Source organism: Barbatula barbatula, assembly GCF_947034865.1.
Source record: "Barbatula barbatula genome assembly, chromosome: 25".
NCBI classification, from domain to species: domain Eukaryota; kingdom Metazoa; phylum Chordata; class Actinopteri; order Cypriniformes; family Nemacheilidae; genus Barbatula; species Barbatula barbatula.
This window is the reverse complement of record NC_136788.1, coordinates 5700785-5724052: the sequence shown is the minus strand read 5'-3', so window position 1 is coordinate 5724052 and position 23268 is coordinate 5700785. Positions and strand designations below refer to the sequence as shown.

Sequence of the window (23268 nt, the reverse complement as noted above, 5' to 3'; positions counted from 1 at the left end):
ACTTTAGCCATAGTTTCCATCAAACGTGGCACTGACTTGTTCATTGACACGGATATTTATTTTTGAGAGATGAACTAAGGATTTTGAGCTGCTTTTGCAGGTCATCCATGGTGTTTTGATATTTGTACGTATTGTTTTGAGAAATGCACTTACTGTTTTGCAAATGTCAAGGATGATTCGAGAAAGCGACTAGGAAAACTGTCATTTATGTTTTGATGGACTGAAAACAATAGACACTTTATTATTGCTGACATGAGTTTATTCAGTTTTCCATGAATATTAGAAATCGGTCCATATACTGTATCTATAAAAATAAAGAAAAATATTTGATTGTGTTTTCATTTTAAAACATTTTAATTGCAGTCCTATAGTTCATTTGGGCATATCATACATTCACTCTTTTCATCTGTTCATAAAATCCAAATGACATTCTCTTGTGGTCTCATACACGTGTTCAACATTGTAAAGCTCTTAAAACCTTCTCAGAAAACTGCTGTAATAATATTTATTTCTCTAAAAAAAGACGTTTGGTTTTAGTGTTAAAACAGGCAGGTGCTGTAGACAGTGACTTTGTGACTGATCTCCTGGAGCAAATCCTTCACAGCTTTCTCTAGTTCCACCAGCTCATTGGCTTTGTCCTCCAACACCTTCTGATTTTCATCATAGCTCTTCTCAAGATCTACCAAAAACACAGAAATGTAGTTCATTACAAGTCCCTGGACAAATAAACTATATTGAAAACAGTTATTCAAGAACCTAGAAAGCAAAACATAATTTAAATGTTTAACATACATAAATACATAAATCTTTGAATGTGCGTGTATATATTACAAAAAACTACTGTTCTACCCTGATGATATATAGTCTGCATATCAATGTAAAATTGCTGGAACTTTATATATATGTACCTTTAAGAAGCTTTAGTTTGTCGTTGGCTTGTAGCAGCAGATCTTTGGCCTCCTGTTGAAGCGTCTCTGCTTTTTTCTTGGCTTCTGCCACTCCTTCTGCTTTCTGTGTGATGAGCTCTTCTACAGTACTGTATTTATCGTTCAGCTCTGAATCAAGTTCCTGAACATACGGTCAACCACAACACAAGGTTACGGGAGGTTCCCAACACGAAATCGTCTGATATGCGAAAACAGATTTAAAGGATGACACCGTCACCTTTCTGAGCTGCTCGGTCAGTTGGTTGATGCTCTCTGTGTTTTTCTCTGTGCTGTTGACGCTGATGGAGGTGTTGAGAGCCTTTTCTCTCAGCAGAGCGACGTCGCTTTCCAACTGTAGGAGCCTTCTGGTGGCGTTACTCAACTTGAGCTCTGAATCCGACGTCTCTGATTCAACCTGTTCTCCAAAAAAAGCAGAATCAAAATGTAGAAATAGAAACATAAGACCCATCGGTCTGTCTGTCTATATCTTAAAAGTAATAATAAAAAATGTGTAAATATGTTCATTCAGACTACAGACGTTGAGTTACATTTCATACACGCTGCATTCAGAACAATGTATTCTCACCGAGACCAGCAATGATTGTGTTCCTTTGATGTTGGCGGTTGCCTGTTTTAAGGCTTCGGTTACAGAAGTCTGTGCTTGTTCGGCTGACTGCAAAGCCACCTTCACCACCTCAGCTGTTTTTTTGACGTCTGTGGCATCTTTCCTGTCAGATATACAGAGATTATTCAGCAAACTGACCACTAGATGGCACTATAATATAACTTAAATAACACCTGCCTCATTTATCATACAGCTGCGTGAAATTAACGTTTTTCTGAATGTACATTTATAGGTATGTGCTTAGGTCAAATTATTATTCGTGTTTTATTCTGTGAACTACTAACAATATTTCTCTCACATCTCAGATAAAAATATGCCTTCTCTAAATGCAAACAGGTCAAAATGACATAAAAAGATCTTTTTTTCCAGACTTCAAATACTGCACCAAAAACAAGTTCATATTCACTTTTAAGCAATACAACAGTCATTTTTCTACATGTACTTAGGAAAAGTTCAAACATCATTTTTTATGTGATAACCTTGATTTTATCACAGTCTTGTCGCATGCTGTCAGTTGGATGGATGACTTCATGTCACTCCTGAGTTTTGATTTTGTTGACTTGAATGACCACAATACATCTAAAAATGCCGAGGGGTTACAAGGGGTTGATGTTAAGTGATGTATCATGTGATATGCGTGTGGTACCTGGCCTTGCGGGCTTGTTCCAACAGGGCCTCTGCTCTCATGATGTCAGCCGTACTCTGGTTTAGAATGTCCTCCACGTCTGACAAGTTGCTCACTCGCTCCCTGATCTCCTCCGTCAGGTTGTGCAGCTGCGCTGGTGTCGTGGGCACCTGCATCTGCAGAACTTCATTGGCTACCGCCTCAATGCTCTCCAGATCGGCTCCATCTTCTGCAGGTACATAAGCAGAATTCCCTGTTCAAGGGATCGTTCATACAACAAATATAGTTCGATTGTCACGAGCGGATCTTACGAGTGAGGAAGTCTCGGATCTGTTTGATGAGCTGACGCAGCTCCTCGTTGCTGCTGTCCACACGACGCTTGGTCTCGTTGGTCTTCGTCAGAACTTCCTGGGCGTTCAGTTTGGCCTCGTCTGCTTTGACTTTGGCTTCTGACACCTGAAATACGCACAAAATAAGTTCTCTTTAAAGGCATTGAAAAGATTGTGCACCGAAATCTCGCAAACCGTGTATTGGAATGAATTCTGCAACGTCTACAATGCTTATCATAACCAGGATGTGTGCATGGAGGCGTATCGCTAAAAATGCATTGCGAAACCTTTATCACGTCAACCGCAGATACAGCCCCAGAATCCTCACCATTTTGGAGAGCTTGTCCACTTCCTCCATAGCGCTGATAATCTCCAAGTCAAAGTCTTTGGCTTTCTGCCAGGCATTGTGGGCGTGCGTGGTGATACCGTCACAACCCTCTCCTCCACACTTCCTGTTTCCCTCGTCATCCACACAGCTCAGACCTCCGCAGGGAGAGTCGACACAGTTCTCCGAGCCAGCTGGACTTCCACATGTCTGTATCCGGAAAAAAAGCACATCCATTTGAGATGTTTACGTAGCTGAAGAAGTTGAAGTTAAGGTGGCGCATGGTTTACCTTCTCGCTGAGCTCAGACAAGTCAAGAGTCTCCAGCTGTCCAGCAAGATCATCCAGTTGTTTGGAAAACCCCTCCTGCCTTTGATTGAACTCCTCTTTGGTTTGATTCATCAGATCTTCTGTCTCGCTCCGCAGGGTGGCGGACTGATTGACCAGGTTGTATGGGTCACTGACCGAGGCGTTCGCACGAGTCTCCGCTTCTTGAGACTGCTGATAGAAGCGAGTCACGCTGGCTCCGGCACCTGTAGATACAAAGATTGGATTCACGGTTAAATTGGTATTTCGCCAATGTTTGTTCTGGTGACAGTGCTGTTGTGATGTTGCTCACCCCGAATGTCAGAGTTCTTCACAAACTCAACCTGTTCTTGTAGGTCCTTCACGGTCTTTTTCAGTTTCTCGGCTTCTTCTTTGAGAGAGTTCAGCTTGGTGTCCGTGCTGTTGTTGTCAGCGGATATCTCGGACAGGCTCTCCTCCGTCAGATTCAGTTTTTTGTTCATTTCCGCCATGAAGGCACTTGAGAAGGAGTGTGAATACAAACAGAATAAATACACACACAACAAAACAAAACAGAGTAAGATTTACATGGCGGTAACTCACGTGGCTTGTTCGAGAAGCCCCTGGATATCCGTCAGAGGTTCAGTGGCTGGATTCTGGGCCAAGATGTCACGGATCGAGTTGGCGCTGCTTTCAACGTTATTGATGGTGGCTTGGTAGGGTCCCGTTATGCCGCTGGCTTTGATGGTGTTGACTTTCTGGACCAGTCTGTGTGTTTGGTTGGTGAGGTCGCCGATGATTATGTCCCATTCGGCAAAGCACTGGTGGCAGCGCTCGCAGTGTGGAAACTCGCCGGAGTAACCGCGGGCACACATGTCGCATCTGGGCCCGGACACGCCCTCCGCGCACACACAGTGACCCGTGACCTTGTTGCACTGCTGCTCTGCGATGCCTCTTGGGTCGCAGTCGCACGCTGAAATGTAAAACACGAAGAGTGACGGCATTAATTCTTTCATCATTCTTTCACGCTCGTGTCCGTCTAAACCTGCATGACTTTTTATTTCTTCTTTTGAACCAAACAACATTGACTTCCATTGTACGGACACAAAACCCCAGAGACATTTCTCAAAATATGTTTTGTGTTCCACCAAAGAAAGAGTCATATAGTCATAATAAACGATGGCAGATTATTTTTGGGCGTACGGTCCTTTTAAGAACACCTTAAATTAGGGTATTCAAAATTCTGTAAAGAGATTTTGCACGTTTAAATCTGAAAGAACGGAACGGAAGGACTCGTATAACACATTTTAAGACAGCCGATCGATTACTGGCACATCCTGACAACGGCTGCATTCTCGGAGTTCATGTGACCTTATTAGGTTAGGACTGAAAGGAGGAGTAAAGAATGGGGGGAGACGAGTAGACGAGGATGGATTGTTTGCCCACTTCAGTGCCGCATTACTGGTGTCGTTTCGACGTGTTTGGTGAACAAAAGGCACCAACGGCCCCTAAATGACCGACAGGACACTTAGCAAACACCACTTCAGGAAATAACCTTTCATGCCGTCTCGGCAGGCATCTCACTAGTTTCTGAATCAAAATGTGTGTATTCATTTTTGTACAAATTTGCATCATTGCGTGTGAAAACATAACAATGCACATTAAATACACTTTAAACACATTCCAGTGTTTACTCAAACACGCATTCCTCAGGAAGCAAACTCCTTCACCCGAGGGCTTTAATTTACAAAGGCCAGTAGAGATAGTGAATTATCTCGAAAGGTTAATCCCTGCTATTACCCAGAAGGCCCCAGGCAGCACCGGGGGTGTTTCTTGTCAACACAATGTAGTGAATGTGACCCCCGGACACTGCAACAGGCTTATTGTGCTGGTGACGACGGGCGGTATTTTATAGCAATTTACGCGCTTACAACGTTCCCCCAATAAGTCTGAAATGGGCTTTAACTGTCTGAAGAGCGCAGCGGCATTTAATTGTTTAAGAGATGAGTTACCTGGGTAAGACCGAATGTAAACAAACACATGCGATGCATTTGTGTACTCAGTCTTGTTTACACAGACTTACACAAAAGGCAAGGCGGGGATGTAAATCTTTAACACCCTCACACACACACGAGTGGAGAAAGGGGGATGGAATATCTCACAGCCCAAGAGTTACTGCTATAATTATACACTCCATTTTGTTGATGTTTAACATTCATGACAGTGTTAACAAGCTGTGCCTTTGAAAGCATTCCTACTTCTGCCCACCGATGGACTCGCCAGATATGTTTAAACAGTAACAAAACGTGAGGACGGCTGGCCGGCGGGCATGACCATTTTTAATGCGTCTACAAATGTACTTGAACTTGATTCGTGCATTTAGAAAAAGAAAAAAAAGTGTTTACTTGTCATTTTAAACCTGTATGACTTTTTATTTCTGCACAATAAGAAGATATTCTGAGAAATGTTGGTAACCGAGCACCCATTGACTTCTACTGTATGGATACAAATCCATACAGTCAATGGGTGTCGTCGCTGTTCGTTTAACAACATTCTTCAAAATATCTTGTCATGTGTTCTGCGGAAGAAAGTCGTACATATGGAATAGTTGAGTTTAAAAATAGTTTAGTTAAAGCATAGCTTCATTAAAAATTGTAATGATATAATTATAATAAGAGCTACTTTAGAGAAAAACAAGATTATCTTAAACTAAAAATGACGTATAACAGTATATATAGCAGGAAAATAAATACTATGGGAGTAAACGGGGGACGCAATCTGTTTGGTTACTGACATTCTTCCAAATATCTTCCTTTGTGTTCAGCAGAACAAATACATTTTTACAGGTTTGGAGTAAATGATTTTCATTTTTGGGTGAACTATCCCCTTAATATAGTAGTTCACAATTTTGTCCCGGTTGGGTGAATGGGGGGCACATGTGGAAGTGAACTGCTCCTTTAAGCACAACTTACAAAATATCTGATACGCTGATACGCTTAGGCAAATATGTTGAGGCTTTCTTCAGACTTTATCAATCGTGCTAGTATTTAACAGGAGTCCACAAAACACACATTTACACGATTCTAGCTGAACAAATGCTCATTCCTGTGTTAGAAGAAGGAAGAGGACATTGAGGGCGAGTCAATAGAGGGGTTACGGAGGGGTAACTGGATCTTAGGGGAACACAGGGGGCTTCCTGCTCCAGCAGGGCTCTCCAAACAAACCGAGGGGAGAGGGGGATTTGTGTCAGCTCAAAGCCAAGCCTGCTCTGCTTAAGGCCAAACGTCTGAAGTTAGATATTAAATAGCTCATCCAAAAACGAAAATTCACTTTTACTTCTTTTACATTGTCCAGGTTGCTGTATGTTTTCGTTGGATTGATAAGAAAGGGTCATACTGTTTTGTAATGACATGAGGGCATCTGTATAATAGATTTTCCTTTTTGGATGAACTATCAGAAACACCAGCGAAATGATATCAAATGGTTATGGAGCTCTAGACACCAGCAACGACAGTCTGAGAAAGGCGACAAAGACTCTTCTGTGGAGACATCCTGCGTCGACACTAACAGCCCTGTGAAGAGGGGAAAGCCCACGAAAACAAAGGTGCATTGTGGGAGCAGAGAGTAAATTGCAAGGCTTGGACAGATCCCCCTATGATCTCGTCATGGTCATGCACATCTGGGCCAAATCAAACAGGGCCGAGGGCTTTTCCCTCTACACATTCCTGTGAAATTGGGCTGCCTGCAGGTCATACGGTTTGAGGTCGACATATACAGTATATATAAAAATATTAAAATACCATTAAAAAAATAGTATATAGATTTTTAGGTATATACTAAATAATAATATTATCAATTTCGTGGTATCGCAGTAGCAAAATTATCTATTATTGTGGTCCCATGTAAGGAGAATGTAATAAAGATGTTACCTTTGTCAAAGTCCAGCTAGAGCTATTATTGCATTTTATAAAAGGGATGTTTTTCTGTAACTTTTTTTTACTCACCATGGCATTTGACCTCAGGGTTCCCCCAGAAGAGTTCTCTACACTCCCTGCAGGTTCTGCCACCGAACCCGGGTTTACAAGTGCACTGGCCAGTAATCTGCAGCGCACGGGAAAAAACAAAAATGAATCATCTACACATGCAGTTTACACATTTTTACCAGACATACGCTTACAGACAACTTGCATAAACACAGGTGTGAGTCAGGTCTGACCTCATGACAGGAAGTGCCCGAGGAATGATTGGGGTCACAGTCGCAGACTTCACAGCCTTCCCCGCTGGCCATATTCCAGGTGTCAGTAGCGCACTGATCGCAGTGCTGACCCACCACATTGGGCAAACACTGGCATTGACCGCTGCTTAAATCACAGTTGCAGTTACCCTGAGAGGGGCACGTCTCCGCAGCCGTGCCCAAAATGTTACACACACACTCTGAGCAAAAAGAAAACATTTATGACGTTAGAGGCAAATTCACGGTTATATATCGGGGACCGTATTAGAGACAAACGCTTACTTCTACAACTTTGATTTAGCGCGTTGCCGTAGTAACCAAGCTTGCAACGGTCGCATCCCTCGCCCTCCGTGTGGTACAGGCATTTGAGACAGGTACCCGTGCGGGCATCGCAGGACACGGGGTCCATCATGTCAATGTTGTTGTTGCACTGACACGGCCGGCACTCTCCGCCCACCTCGTGCGGGTTTCCATAATACCCGGGGGCGCACTCTTCACACCTGGAACCTGTCGGCAACACCATACGTTGAACATCAACCTCTGATACGTGTCACAAAAATGATAGCCCTCTCTACATACAGTACAAATTAAATTTGGCTGGGGAAAATATTACTGTATTCCATGTTAGTGTAACAGGTTGTTGCGAGTCATGATGGTATTTTACAGCGTTGACAGATGATCATATAAATCAAGTGAGATGCCTGCTGGTTACCTTTATATCCCTGGTTACAGATGCAGAACACCTGGTCCGATTCCAGACTCTTATAGCACGCGGCGGAGAACTGTCGCCCGCTTTCGGGTCCGTCAGGGCACATGCAGGGACGGCAGTGGTCTCCAGAGCCCAGGACAGGGTCACCGTAGTATCCATTCAAACATCTGTCAATTATTGAAAAAGGTTATTAGTTATTGTGATTTGATTTAATATTATCAGAATTTTCAATTGGCAACAATTCAAATACTATAGAAATACTGCTACAATCTCATATTTAAATGTATCATGATAAACAGCAATTAAATTCAATTAATTATTATTAATAAATATTTCACTAGGGCTGTCAAAATATCAGATTTTCACTACAAAAATAAAATATTGTGATAATAAGGTTTGATTATAATATTGTTATTTAAAATTATTAGTTCATGTCAGCTATCTTTACTAATGTTACCAATATTTACAACTGAAAATCATGTTCATAGACTCAAGTTTCACGCAGGGCACTAACCTCTCACAGTTGTATCCAGTGGTGTAGTCTCTGCAGGACAGACACTGTCCGGTGTGGGGGTCACACTGCTCTGCGTGACCGTTGCAGGTACAGGGCCGACAGTTGGGAAAGCCCCAGTGTCCGGGCAGACAGCGATCACACTGCCGCCCATACGCTCCAGCAATACACTCACACTGACCAGTGGCCTCATGACAGAAATCATGAACGGATCCCTCAGGACTACAATCACAGGCTAGTGAACAACAAGCACATTTTACCACACTGGTATATTCTTTAAATATACATCCTTTGTATAAAATAAAGTGCATTAAATGAGCATTAAAATATTAAATGTAGGTTAGAAGAAAATTGAGAAGGAAATGAAGATAATTTAACTCACGCCGGCAGCCATGTGGTCCAAACAGGAAGGTGGCTGGGGCGCACTTGTCGCAGTTGCGGCCGACCACATTGGTTCGACATTGGCACTGCCCGCCGCTCGGGTCACAGACGGTGCTAAGAGACCCTTGAGGGTCACACCCACAAGCTGAAATACAGAAGGAAGAAATATATAGCAATGCTCAAACACACTCATCTCAAATGCATGAACATATATGGCACATAGAATCATGACTCTTCAGATTCCTTTAACTAATATCATCGTTGTTTCTTCACATGTACAATTATACACTGAATCTTTTAAGTGAGTTCTGTTTTATAGACAACAAACTTGTACTTTTTAATATCGACATATTTGTTATCACCATAAAATGTTTATATTTGTGCATCCTGAGTTTGTAACGTAGAGTATTTTTGCAGTCAGTGGTGTATTTGAACAAGATAACTTGAAAAGTTCAGTCTCAATTTCAAGGTCTAGATATGCGGCATTACACATTGTTTCAATTACCAAAATCTGGCTTTTATTTTAAGCTTTATTTTATGCTCTTGTTGAAGAGCACGACTTCGTTTCAGGCGTTTCATTGAACCACATCTTGTTGAAACGTGTGATATTAATAAAAGGCCTTGTGATAACACTTTGCGTCTTTGTACGCCCCTATCTCATATCTATACTACGTCCTGTTGAGCAAGTTAGAGCTTGTGTAAACTTTAACGCAAACTCGAACCAAGAAGACCTCATAAATCACATCAAACTAACTTACTGAACTTCAACTCAAAACCACTCGAGCGTTAAACCCACAACGTCCTTTCTCGCCTAATGATTTAACAAACATCTCAACCTTGAAGACGTCAAAAAACCCAACTGAACTTCTGAGAATTTGTTGATTCAGGCAAATTTGTTTTTACTAATTTAACAACCAATGTTCTATTTATACCCCACAGACGTTCAACTTTAGACTTGTTTACAAGGGACACTAGTACTTTGGAATCTACGTGTAGTAGTGAATTTTTCTACTACTGTCTTTTAGTATTGGATTTGCTTTTACCATTCAAAACTGAATGTTTTTACAGTAGTGTAAACACTAGCAAATCTTGCATCCTTTAAGCCCCCAGCCACATCTTTTGCTTGTCTTTGTGTCGTGTTGGGAGACTGTCAGACAGGAAACATATAAGGCGGTGTAATCATACCCGGGGCCGTGCTACAAGCTCTGACATGAGTCAGGAAGGCCCCTCTACTGACAGACAGAAGACTGAAAGCCAAATGAAAGATGACAGAATAAAAGGTGAACGGGGATTCTTCTGTGGTTATAGAATGCAGCCGGTGTCACGCAGTGATGACAGGGTGAATATGTGTGTGTGTGACTTGATCAAACAGGGCGATGTGAACGGGTGATGTGTGAAAGGACGGGAGGTGAATTTGGAAGCACCATTCAGAAATGTAACGTTTAAAACAAGGCTAGCATATTAATGGATTAGCATTTATATTAGCATTAGCAATTAAAATCTTTTGTCTTGCTAGGGTGCCAGCAAGTGATATCACAACTTTTCTTAACAAGCCACATTATGTAAATGTTTCATTCTTGTGTATCACAAGTTGTAACGGACGGATGATGTATCAAAGTTTAATACTGAGGGTAGGAATTTGTTGACGATCCCTTAAAAAAAAAAACGATAGCAGAAGTGCTCACCTCAACAGCCAAACTCAAACGAGTACTCTGAAGAGTAAAGTTATACATCTCTACGTGCATACCTTTAACTCCCTGGTGCAGAAGGGCCGAGACGCTGAAAATGTAATTTCTGCAGATATCAGTCATGGGGGTTTTCACCACGGCTTGGCTGCTCTCCAGACAGCGGTACCGCTGGAAAGTTTCCCAGGCGCTGTTGGTCATCAAATCCCCTCCCTCTGATCCAGAGAAAATGTCCAGGTTTTTGCAGTGGGGCATGAGCACGATCTGAGGGGAGGGATCCAGCGGACTCATTCAGGCTTTAAGGTTTGAAATGCAACAGAAAGTGTCCATTTGCATTGACGTTAGATGTAACTCACGGAATCGATGAGCGTGTATGGAGACTGGATGTCGCTGAGAGCCGTGTAGAGAGAGAGACTCAAACGCACGGTGTAGTTCAAACCCTCCTCGAAACACACAGGCCGGGGCAGCAACACATACCTGATGGGCAAAACCAAAAGCATAGAGTTAAAAAGAATGAAAGCATTCATTCAGATTAGTTTTGTCATCTCAGATTCAATTTTCGCTGCTGCAGTGCATTCTGGGATTGCCTAATGTGTAGAGCCTACATTTATTAATGTAAAATGTGCTGTAAAAGATAAAACCAAACCCTTACCTGGATCCAGGATGCAGAGACACTATCTGGTTGTCATCATCGGGCATTGTGTTGGCACAGCGGCTGCCGGCGGTGATGACGCGAGGCCTAATCACGGTCATCAGCACTTCCTCCCACTGCTCTGGCAACTGCGAATATCATAAGACGACAAGAATGTGTTGTAATGTGATGATGTAATGGTGTTTTAGCACAAGCCTGATGAAACATGTCTGTCCAGCTGACTTTGGCTTAGCAGCTTACATAAGTAAAGTAACTTTTTCTATAAATAGATAAATAAATAGTGAGCAGAAATGATGAAGATTGCAGGGTTTCGGTTTCCCAATAAATAGGAAGTGACGTCTTGAGGATTCAAAAAGTATGTTTTCTGAACAGCCCAAATTCTACACTACACATTTCCAAAGAAGAGCTTTGACTAAAATGTAGGTTGGATGTAGGATTCATGACAATGAAGTACAAACTTCAAAATTTTGTCTTTTTTGTTTCACAAGGGAAAAATTAAAGATGCACCGATATATTGGACAATAATAAGAACCGGCCTATATTTAACACTGTCGGACGATAATCAGGGTCGATATATCCTTTCAATCAAAATAAATATTAATTTAATCTTCAGAATCTGTATTGGTATCGGCATCAGCATCACTCTGAATAATCGGCTATCGGTGGAGAAATCTAGTATCGGCGCATCTTTAGAAAGCATACTGGGTTGGATACAAAAGGTTAGCCATGACAACCGTTTTGCGTGCATTAAATATAACATGAATAGTGGAATTTACCTGAGGTTCGTAGCGAATGATGATGTCATACTCCATGGAGTAGGGGATGTTGTCGATGCTGAATTCAAGATAGGCACCTTCGGGAACATTCACAAAACCAATACCAGTCCAAGTAGGAGATCTGTCCTGAGGGTGAGGTCTCGGGACAACGGTCACACCCTATAGAGAAAAGTAATAGTCCTTGCTTGGTCCATTTTGAATACTTGAGTACTTAGAATACATCTAAGTAAGCTTTTATAAAGACGATCGTACTTACAGGTCCAAAGTTGGCATCTTCTGCTTCATAAGTGTAGTGGTCCAACGCAATGAAGTAAAAACCAGACTCCACCTGGTCGCAGCGTCTGCCGAACATGTGCTCGCGACACTGACATTGTCCAGTTTCAGGAGAACAACTGGAAAAAGATGCATCAAGAGATTTAGAAAATGGAAAATAATAGCTCAAGATGATCTAAAATGACACACATTGTTAAACTTCAAACCCTGTGAGAAATGAAATTCAACAGTTTGCTGGACTGCAGTTAAAGTCTGTCTCTGTTAAACCATGTGAATGAAACTTTTGAACCAGCCAAGGCTTCATTTGAGACTATAAACATCCTTCTCTTTGTTATTGCAGGACGCCTGCCAGCCATTTCTCAACGGTCCAATACAACTTACTGAAAGAAGACTGCAGAATTACCAGAAGAAAGCAGATTTTAACATTTCACTAAGAAAATGACAGCGCTTCTTTATTCAGAAGTTGTAATACGATGAGGTTTTGTTCTGTAAATGACACTATTATGTTTGTCAAAAATATAAAAAAGTGCTTGTCAACTTTGAATTCGTAAATAAAAAGTACAGTGTTTTTTCCATTTCCGAATCCTGAAACGAATTTAGACATATGACGTTTCAGAAGCACAGCGACATCATGTTGTTTAGTATGTTTTAGTAGGAATATCACATCTCTTCATTTGGTTTGTTTAAAGTTTTAACCGTAAGAACGAGCGAGTGAGTCGGGCACAAAGCTGAACTTCATACCGAGTGAATGATTGAACTCACTTGTTGTTGAGAGCACCCCCGTGATCACAGTCACATGGTCGGCACCCATCCATGTCATTACTGAGACCCCAATGCTGAGGCTGTGTGTTAAAGAGAGAGATCAACTTGAACAATGTTTTTGTGACAGTCCTCCCAGGAATGGCAAAGATTACTTTAGATGAACTAAATAAAAACATATTTTATGTGACATACTTTAATTGTAAAACTTTAAACAAAAAAGAAATTTAACAAAATAAGAGGATTGAAGTTAATAACACACCAGGCACTGATCGCAGTTCCGTCCGGTGACCAAACGCTTACAGTAGCAGTTTCCCAAGTCTGTATCGCACGGATTGCCGCCCGGTACTGTTCCCAAAGCGTTGCAAGTGCATGCTGGGTAAACAAGAATGAAACTTTTATGTGTTGCTCATGAGCTTTTATTCCTGCAACAGTTTCACACAATTTTGGCTGCTTAAGAAACTTACGTTGGCATCCGAAGGGATCTTCACTGAGTCCGTAATGGCCCTGTTTGCACTGGTCACAGCGCTCTCCTTCCACATTGGGCTTACAGCGGCACTGACCCGAGATCAGCCCGAAAGACACGTCTGTCAGCGCGTCGCAGATTCCTCCATAGAGCGAGCCAACGGGATCACAGTTACAGGCTGAAAAGAAAAATCCAACCAGCATGTTCAAACAATGGAGGGAAATGTGGACAGCTGAGAATGAAGAAAGGGAGCTTTACTAATTGTTATGCCATATCAATGTTAGACGTAACTAAGAACGTATGCATTACATCATGCAATTCATACATGATTTTAAGGGAAGAAGATTGGGACGTTGAATATCTGTATTTGGTTTTTATTGGTATACAATTTCCATTGTCTTTTCATTTTTATCTTAAAAAGTTATAGATTGCAGCTTTGTAAAAGGAATTATCACTCAAACAGACACAGTTTTTGCATTAGAATTCCGAAACCGCATTTCTACATTTGCGGTCAAAGGGCTTGGGATAAAAAACTTCATTCACCACGACAAAAGGCAAGTGTGAAACCGTAGATCTGAGCGTTTGCAGAGAGGGCGGTCCTTAGCCGTGTTTTGAGGAACCACTTCAAAGCCCAGGTGTTTGTATCCCCCCACACATATACACAAACACACAAATCTCTGCGAGATGAACAAAGGAACAGCTGGAGCCTCACATCACAAACTAGACCAGACAGGTAGAGGAGAAGCGTCCGTCTGAAGGAAACGGGAAGAACTGAGAGGCAGGGGAAATGAGAGGTGGCACGTACGCTCGCAGATGTTGGGGTCGCGGATGTCCTTTTCCGGATGCTGGTAGAAGAAGGGCTTGCACTGCTCGCACTTGTGGCCCATGGTGTTGTGCTGACAGTCGTCGCACACGCCGCCGCTCGTGTTGCCGGATGCCTGGAACACGGCCATGTCGAAATGACACGAGTCCGAGTGAAGGTTGCAGTTGCACTCTGTAAATGAAACATGGGAAAATGTTAGGAGGCACTACATTTACATTTTACATTTATTCATTTGGCAGACGCTTTTATCCAAAGCGACTTACAAGTAGTTTTATACAGTGACACATTACTGCAGAGCAATCAGGGGTAAGGTGCCTTGCTCAAGGGCCCTTCAGTCATGACCTGCTGGCACTGAGATTAGAACCGGCAACCTTCTGATCACAAGCCCAATGCTCTAACCATTAGGCACTAACTGCTGTCTTTAGAGTAAAAGTATATTGACCTCCCTTAAGCAGGTCATATGTGAAATCTGTCCAAAGGAAATCATGAGCAGAGCTGGTTCTGTTTCAAAGATGCACATTTGTGTTGCAGCAATGCAGCATTTTGTAATGTCAGTCGTACTTTTACAGGCGTTGGTGTTGCGTCCCTCTGCTGGCCTCCAGGGCAGGTCATGATAAAAGTCCTGACAGTGCTCACAGTTCAGACCCATCGTGTTATGATTACACATACAATGACCGTGGACCTGCAAAAAAAAGAATACATTATAATGATACGCAAGATAGTAAAATTATACACAACGATCAACTCATGTTCATATTGGTTCGTACAAAATGCCACCAAGGTCATGGGTTCGATGGCTTGAAAACAACTGCCAAATGCTTCAATGTACAATATTTGAAACAGAATGTTTGAATACACCAACACATACAAGCAGGAGATATTTTAAGTCCCTCAAAACTAAACAATAAATAGACTCATGATTCATAAACCTGACCGTGGAAAGATTTAGCGAAAACTAGCCTCCTCATACAGGAGAAACACAGACAAAAGGATGCAGTCGCTCAGAACCATCTACACATTCTGCCTCCAAACCAGATGGCAACAGGAAGTGTTTATACTGAACGCATCTGGTCTAAATTAAACAATCTTCAGTCCTGGTACATACACAGACGCTGCCTGAGCATTCACAGAACTGTACCTAGAGCTGATCTTGGGTCAATTCAGTTTCTTTGAATAAGATTGTACGCATAAACGTGAGCTTGAGATCTGGATTTCTGATCATTTCTGTGGTAGTTTGGTAATGACTCGAGACGCATCTTGTCCTGACGGATTATAAACAGAAGTGAACACAGACTAAACAAGAATCTCATTTCGGTTTCTATTGTCCAAAAACAAAAAGCAAAAACAAACGATACAACAAACACAGGGTATGTGAACATGATGCTCGACCGAAACACAAGAATCATGCCTTTGTGTGCATTTTCCCAACCGCATGAATATTTACACTGTAAACTACTCAAAAGGAAACCATGGAGCAATCTGCATTCTTTCATACTAATGTGAAACAGATCTAGCGGTATACTGTGATGTGAGTTCAAACTACTTTTTTCCAAGACAAATGTGTGTGAGATGTTCTGAGGATAAAAAAGCCACAAAAGAGATGACAAATCAAAACGCGAATACCCACAAAACATTACCGTCTCTATAAATGAAAACATATAGTATAAAATGTTGGTCGAATATTGCACAGAAATGTAGACAAGCATGCAAGGGATGGTAGATCTGTAAAGCTCACCATGCCATCCATGACCTCTCCAGTTCCATCGACGGGGGCGCACTCCGACGCGTGACCATAGCAAAAACAGTTCCCCCTCACCACCATGTCGTAAATGGAGTAGTAGTATTTCTCCTTGATCTCAATACGTGAGTCCAGAAGGTTGTCCCCAAGAGTGTGGAGTTTAGTAAACTTCACCCTCAGATTGGTAATCTTTAACATGTCTGTATTATAACACAAATAATAGGAGTTTATTGATTATTAGGCCATTGGTGCCACTTGATCTTTGAAAAATATGCACTATGGACTTAATGCATACTTTGGATTCTAGGACTGTAAGGATCATCGATTCTGAAAACTGGATCCAAAACCCTAAAGATGACCTGGAGAACCAGAATAAAAAGGTGTTAGCGGAAATTCCAGTATTTATGAAATATATCAAAGTAAAGTAAATTGAAAAATGAAATGGGTTCATTTCTCAGAAGCTTACCTCGCCCTCAGTCGAAGGTTCAATGTCAGAGTAGCGCGAATCGCAGATAACGTCATCGACTTTTTTCATCGGGCCTTGAGAGACGCGAGGGAAGCTGGTCTCACAGTCATAGGCGTAGTATCGGTACACTTGCCACGTCTTGCCAAAATCTGATGAACGCTCGATTACCATGGCAGCCGGCCGGAAGGTCTAGGCAACAAGCAGACAAGATGTTGTGAGCATAAAGAAATTGAATTTTCTAAGCAATGTTGCAACATTAATACAACGTACATGCAAAGAAATTAACAATAGATATATTGTACTTCAAAACCTTTAAGGCTTTCACACTTAACCCTGGGTTAAAAAAAATTGAACCCCATGTCTAGATGGCTAACCCTATAATCATAATACCGTCCGTGTGAAACATGGAACAAGGTAATCCAGGATTACATTGACCCAAGATTAAAAATAACCCAACAATATTAAGTGTGAAATGGTTTGTTTTGATCTTCATCATCTTACAACATTTTATCAATGTAATCACAAAGGTCTTACAGTTTTCTTGACGCTCTACAGTTATAAGATGCTTTCTGATCTCTTGTAACCGCACTGCTACACTGAGATCCTGCTGAAATCTGATCTTCACCCGAAGCATTCTAGTCGGCTGCACAGCTGGGTTTATCCCAGACCTCCCACAGCCTGAATGACACTTCCCCTTCCCCCAGTAAATCCACTCCCCCGTCACACACATTCTCTATTAACGGCCTCAAATCACACCGAGGCCCGAGGCCGTGCCGACACCTTCCCCATGACCACAACACCACCAAATGACTGTGTCCCGTCAACACTTACCTTAAAGGTCATGATGAGGTGTGTGAAGTGGAACTCGGCCTCAAGGTTCAGTTGGACTGTGACGTTCTCCACACCTGAAGGAAAGACATGGATTAAAGACCTGGTTCATGACAAGGAGCAGCTTTCTTAATGCCAATGCTGAGATTCTATTCACATTATTTTCTTTCTCATGAACATCTAGACATTATGTTTATTAATTTAGCAGACACTTTATCCAAAGCAAAATAAGAAACATTTTGTCTCTACACAGGATTCTTGGCCGACACAATCTAGAAAAAGCCTTTTGGCATCTAACAAGAGATATTTAGCAATTGTTAGATTTGAAAGAATGTCAGTTCCACTCATTTGAGAAACTGCAGTTCAGACACTTTCATCTAAAACCACATTTTTATGCCCAGAGGTTGTGCTTTGTCCATTTTAAGAGATTTAAATGATTTCCGTTGTGTTCAGTTAAAGTAGCAACATCAAAAGTTTTCTTTTGATTATTTGTACATTTATATAGACACAGATTAGACCAATAGTTATGCTGAAGATTTAACATTTTGTTTGTCACGATCAGTTATGTAAGTGTATAATCATATACATAAATATAAGGTAAAGGTATGAGAGAAAGAAATAGTAAAATATCGGAGACAAATATCTGTTGAATCTGAATATATATTTAAAACAGAAAAAAACATTAAAATGTAAAAAGTGGGAGGACATAAAAATACAGAACTATATATGGCGAGAATAGCTCAGTTAGTTCTGTTTTTAAATAATTAAGATTTTATAATTTATATTAAAATGTTTGATTTTTAATTGCAGACTTGAAAAACTTGCAAGACTCTGGATCTCCTCTGCCATTCTACAGGACTTTTCTCAGGAGAAACATCTGAAAAGGTTGGGGACTTTGGCAACGTTCTTCACTTGGTCTTAAAGAAACAATTCAGATCTTTTCTTGTTTTTTTTCTGTTATATGATCATTCGGTTAAACTGTAATGACCTCTAAAGAAAAAAAATTCACAAGAACATCTGCAGCTTGTACATGACATGCTCTAGTTGTACTGTGGATCGTATATGCTATACAGTTACATTCAACGTCTGCTTATCAGCAAAAAACTTAAACGGACAATAACCAGAGCATATATTTTAGTAAGCCGAAGTCTGCCGTCATTCCCAGGCTTGCTGTTCCAGTTGGCTGATGAGTTACTGCATCGTTGTCCTCCTACACACAACTTTCTCTCTCTCAACTATACATTCACAGGATTCTCTGGTTGCGTTCATGGCCCTCGTTTCCTGTCCCTGTACATTCACACTCCCCTGAGAAGATAGTCTGCTTGTTAAATCTTGGAACATACTGAACGTCATGTTACAGCTGGATTGGTTGCTTAAAGATTCGACACAGCAATGTACTGTATATATATATTAGTCAGGCTGGATAACTGGATATTTCAGCTGATATACAAACACTTTTTTGTCTGATTTTCCAGCACAAATATCTAAATATTCTTAAGATACATTTATTTGAAAGCAAAGTTAGCTAAGGTTTTAATGAAAAGGGTGTATGTTATGTCAAGTTTATGCTTAAAGCAAGAAGAAATATCTGCCAGTGGTGTGAGAAAACTTTGTTAATTTCTACCTAAACATTTCAATGTAGATTTTTCTCATCTCACTGGTTTGGCAAAAAATGACACTACAACACATGTACAAAACATATTAAGTCAAGGCCCAGGAGAATGACTAGCAAGTATTGCTATGTTTAACAGTTACAAGTATACTCATTGTTTTGTTTTCCTTAGCATTTTTTTATTAATAAAATAAAAACCATATTTCTTGACATGCCAAATCATCTTGACCCATTAAAACCTACAAATTGAGTGTTTTGTCTATTATGTACCATACACCCGATGGTTTAACGTGGGGGGGCAGTACTCGCCCTCCCCCCCAGGACAACACTTTCGGCAACTACAGTGTATTGTTTTGTGAAATTCAGAGTAAAGTGTGCATTTAATTTCAGTTATTTTGTGCACGATTCAAAAAGCGTTGTTCAAAATATTGAGGGCATATTGAACCCCATCATTAAAGGGTATGAGAAAGCAAGCCTAGGGCCGCTGATAACCGGGCTGATGACGGGATACCGGCACCCTATTGGCTAGACACTGAAAATCCCATATCAACTGACTATTGATAAAAATGTTCCACCACAAAATGTTGTTGCTTCAGATCAGGGGAAACGAAATATTTCAAATCGAGGGTTCTCAAATAAAATATGCATTTATTTTCCACAACAACTCTTCGACAGGTAGTAGCCTGAAGGCATGTAGAAAACCCTTTCTCAAGAGAAAAAACATTACCATTCCACACATGACGGGTCATTATTTTAACTGGTCAGGGATTAGCCAACTGCTTTGAAGCCCAACCACCGTTCTGATTACAGTGGAAGTTACGGACAAACTACGGCGAGAGAGTTCCCTCTAATAAGACCTTTCAAGGCCTTCCTATTTTCCCATGAGAACTTTGAGCTGGCTGTCGGTTTTTATATCTGTGACTGAACAACAGAAAAGGAGGGAATAAAAGAAAAGTGTTATCTTGTTTGAAACGGAAACTCAACTCACCATTTTCCGACTGCCACCAGGTCTTGAGGCGGTTGTGGGCAAACGTGGTCACGACATTCTCAATTCTGTGGCCGGTGATTGGGCGAGCGCTCTCATTGTAGGACTTCGTGGAATCGCACACAAAGCACTTCTTCTCTTCCTGAGGTGGAGGAGGGTGGGAAAAGCAGAAAATGTCAATTGCATTCTTGCGATTACACATTTGGCCACATAAAATGAATGGCCGAGGCTGAGATGGCGGTCTGATTTACATGAAGCAGCTGTCTCTGCGCTAGTCTCATGTGCCATCCAGATGTAAAAATTAAATGTTTCGGCATTTAATTAAAAACCTTTTAAAGCAATTTAGTTTTTTTAAGGGCAATGAGATTAAAACAAACGTCCGCTTGATGTCATCATTTGATTGTTAAAAGGGATGAGAGCACAATATAGTCTTGATCAAAGAAACTGATACAAGGATGTAAAGGAAATGTCTTTGGCGAACAAAGTCAAAACTAAAAAGCAGTTATCTCTTTGTTATGGTCTGGCATGAGGGATTATCACTTCGCCATATCCAAACATCCAGGCCAAACTTTGGAGATTGGAGAGGGCGCTTTATGTACAACATTTTGGACGATTTTGTCTACAAGGATGTAGTCTAGACATCCAAAGGTCGCAGAACCATTATCGAGCCTTGATGCCTAAAGACAAACATGTTCCATTATGTTCCAAAAACACCCACATGCAATAAAAGGGCTGCATTAAAGCTCTAACAGCAAGTTCAAGATAAAAGCCCAGGGGGTGTTGGGAAAAATCCCACAAACAGGAAACTACCCTTTAACACATAAAACGTAAATTGTGGTATTATAATATAATTACTAGAACAAACAATATCAACATGGGTGTCCAATGAACTTTTGTAATTTATGTTAATGATGCCCTTAACTTTATATAACCCCCCCAAAAAGTTGAGTTATCCCGCTGCAAAACATTTAATTCAAAAGTAAGTAACTATAAAACAAATTTAAGAAACATTTAGGAATGTCTTTGAATGTTGGACATTACCTGCAAATGACTGACGATACAGAACGGTTGAGGCCTCAGAAGTCCACACGTTGAGGTGGATGAGAGTTGGTGAGCTCTTCCGATGAGAAGATCTCCTGTTGCTGGATAACAGCTTCCTTCCGTGCAAACATCTCCAAACCCAGGAAGATCGGCAAGAGCCCACGACCCAAGACCTGTGTGGAATAAGAATATACAAATACATTAGTACTCTATTACTATTATAGCCTTTGCATTCAAAAGCCCCTTAAAGCTCAAAATCTGCCACAATATGACATGTTGAGCATAAATACATGTTTGTGTGACTACATGAGTGCATACATTAAATGCAACTGGCTCGGTTTGTAAGGAAAGTGTATGCGATGTGAAAGAAATTAATTAAACAAAAGAGTATAAGACGTTTTGAAATAAGTTCAGTAAGAAATTAACATTAATGTTATTAAAATTTGTAAATTGTCAAATAAGAAAATAACAGTTACTTTACAAGCAAACATCAAACGACCACATTATATTCATCACATGCTGACAGAATAAAAAAAAATGAATTAAAATGTTTAGCTGACCAAAAGTTTTCCAACTTTTCAAAATTCACACTTTAAAGGCTGAACGTTTTCTTGGGAACATGGAAACTGCACTTCACATGTTCATACAAAACGAAAGAAGGGCTTTACTACATCACATCTCAAAAGAACAAAAAACAACTTACATAAAATAGATGTGAGACGTAACAGCATATTTTCCAGATTCATCGCAGTATTCCTGGAATCTGCAGATGTGAATCAGATGTCAGCAACACGGACTTCACCTCTGGAATGAAGCCGCTCGCGCTCCGCGAAACTTTTTCTGCTCAGCGGTGCATCTTCCGCGCATGCGCACAACGACCGGTCGACTCGCCCCATTACATCAAGGTGCTATTCTTGAGGTCAGTTTCGTTAAATATTTACTAAATTAACGTTATATTCACGAATGGTAAGTAAACAGCGACTTTTTGAATACAGTGGAGACATCATGCAATTTACTGGAATTAAATGGAGGAAAGGTACTTTCCCCTCCCCCTCAGAGCAAATGACGACAAAATCGTGACAAGACCAACATTTAACGTTAACTTTAATTTAAACAATGCTGTCGTCTTTTGCACTGTATTCTTCAGATAGCACAATGCAGTTTTTACAGTTAAGTATGTATAATCAAGGTAGTTATGCCAGATTGGTTCCCATTTGTATTACCATTATTTTGTACAAACATCATGCATGATTGTGGTTCTTGAGACAATGCTAAATGTTTGCTAACAGTTAAACTATCCTTACACTAGCAAAGCCATGGTTCATTTCCATGAGTGTGAAGTTGGCAGTAAGTAAAGTCAAATGATGTATCAGATATAAAGATGGGACTTCTTTCATGCATTCACATTATACTTTCAGTTTTTTTGTGTGTTCCTGTTGTTTTTAAGACCAAAAAGAACACGACGTAGGCATTTTTTACATATTCGAATGTAGTTTCCCACGGAAAACAATTACAAAGCGCTAACAACTGTTTTGTGAACAGTTATTCTTACTTCCACAAATGAGAACCTGGAGTGAACTGACCTGTGATCAGTTAAACAGCCTTAAATTACAGTGGAATTCCTCAGTAATGAGACTGTTGAGGTGAGTCAAGGGCCAGGAGGTTCATGTGGATCTGAACAGACTGTGATCCAAATAAGCAAGCAGAGAAAACAGAGTATCCTGCGAGCTCAGACGCAAGGTGCCTACATCAGATGAGCTTTTGATATATACTGTACATAGTTACAATCGAATGATTAACATTTGCTTTATATAACTATTACATATTTGTCAGTGGCGAGCTTTCAAAACAGCTGGATTTTTTAAATGAAGGTTATTTTAGGATCCTTTAAAGCAGGTGTCTCCAACGCGGTGCCCGCTAAACACAGGGCTCACCAATAATGTTCAAGACAAATCTGTGACTATACCGATCAGCCAAGTGCTACATTAAGTGTGATAAGCTTTAATATATTCAAGTGCAAAAATATCTGAAAGAAAACTGAATTTCGTTCTGTGAGTGTAAAAATAAGGCATAAGTTTAAATGTATGTTGCGAAAAGTAGCCCTCTAGAGGATTGTAGATATTTTGGTAGCCCTCGCTTACAAAAAGGTTGGAGACCCCTTCTTTAAAGCATCTTTACATTCATTGATCTATAGTTTTGTCTGTAAAGTCAACAG

General features: G+C 40.7%; 2 protein-coding genes across 2 annotated transcripts in view; one reads left to right on the top strand and one right to left on the bottom strand.

Moving 5' to 3' along the window:
- The window catches only part of LOC306890760 (histone H3.2), a gene marked incomplete at its 3' end in the record, with an annotated part of 109148 nt that overhangs the window by 29170 nt on the left and 56710 nt on the right, over positions 1 to 23268 (top strand). The gene's annotated exons all lie outside the window — the stretch shown is intronic.
- lamb1a (laminin, beta 1a) lies at positions 244 to 21895 on the bottom strand. The gene is made up of 33 exons (XM_079450529.1): positions 21757 to 21895; positions 21054 to 21226; positions 20016 to 20154; positions 17419 to 17492; positions 16588 to 16776; positions 16417 to 16480; positions 16119 to 16321; positions 14945 to 15065; positions 14366 to 14554; positions 13562 to 13738; positions 13357 to 13469; positions 13098 to 13177; positions 12319 to 12454; positions 12063 to 12221; positions 11287 to 11414; positions 10991 to 11111; positions 10697 to 10898; positions 8951 to 9094; positions 8572 to 8803; positions 8061 to 8224; positions 7631 to 7855; positions 7331 to 7548; positions 7119 to 7215; positions 3718 to 4087; positions 3449 to 3633; positions 3121 to 3362; positions 2834 to 3040; positions 2488 to 2632; positions 2198 to 2405; positions 1513 to 1654; positions 1165 to 1341; positions 909 to 1068; positions 244 to 679 (listed from the first exon to the last, which is right to left on the bottom strand). Exons 1-33 carry the CDS (start codon positions 21797 to 21799, stop codon positions 540 to 542), a joined length of 5367 nt encoding a protein of 1788 aa, XP_079306655.1. The 5' UTR covers positions 21800 to 21895; the 3' UTR covers positions 244 to 539.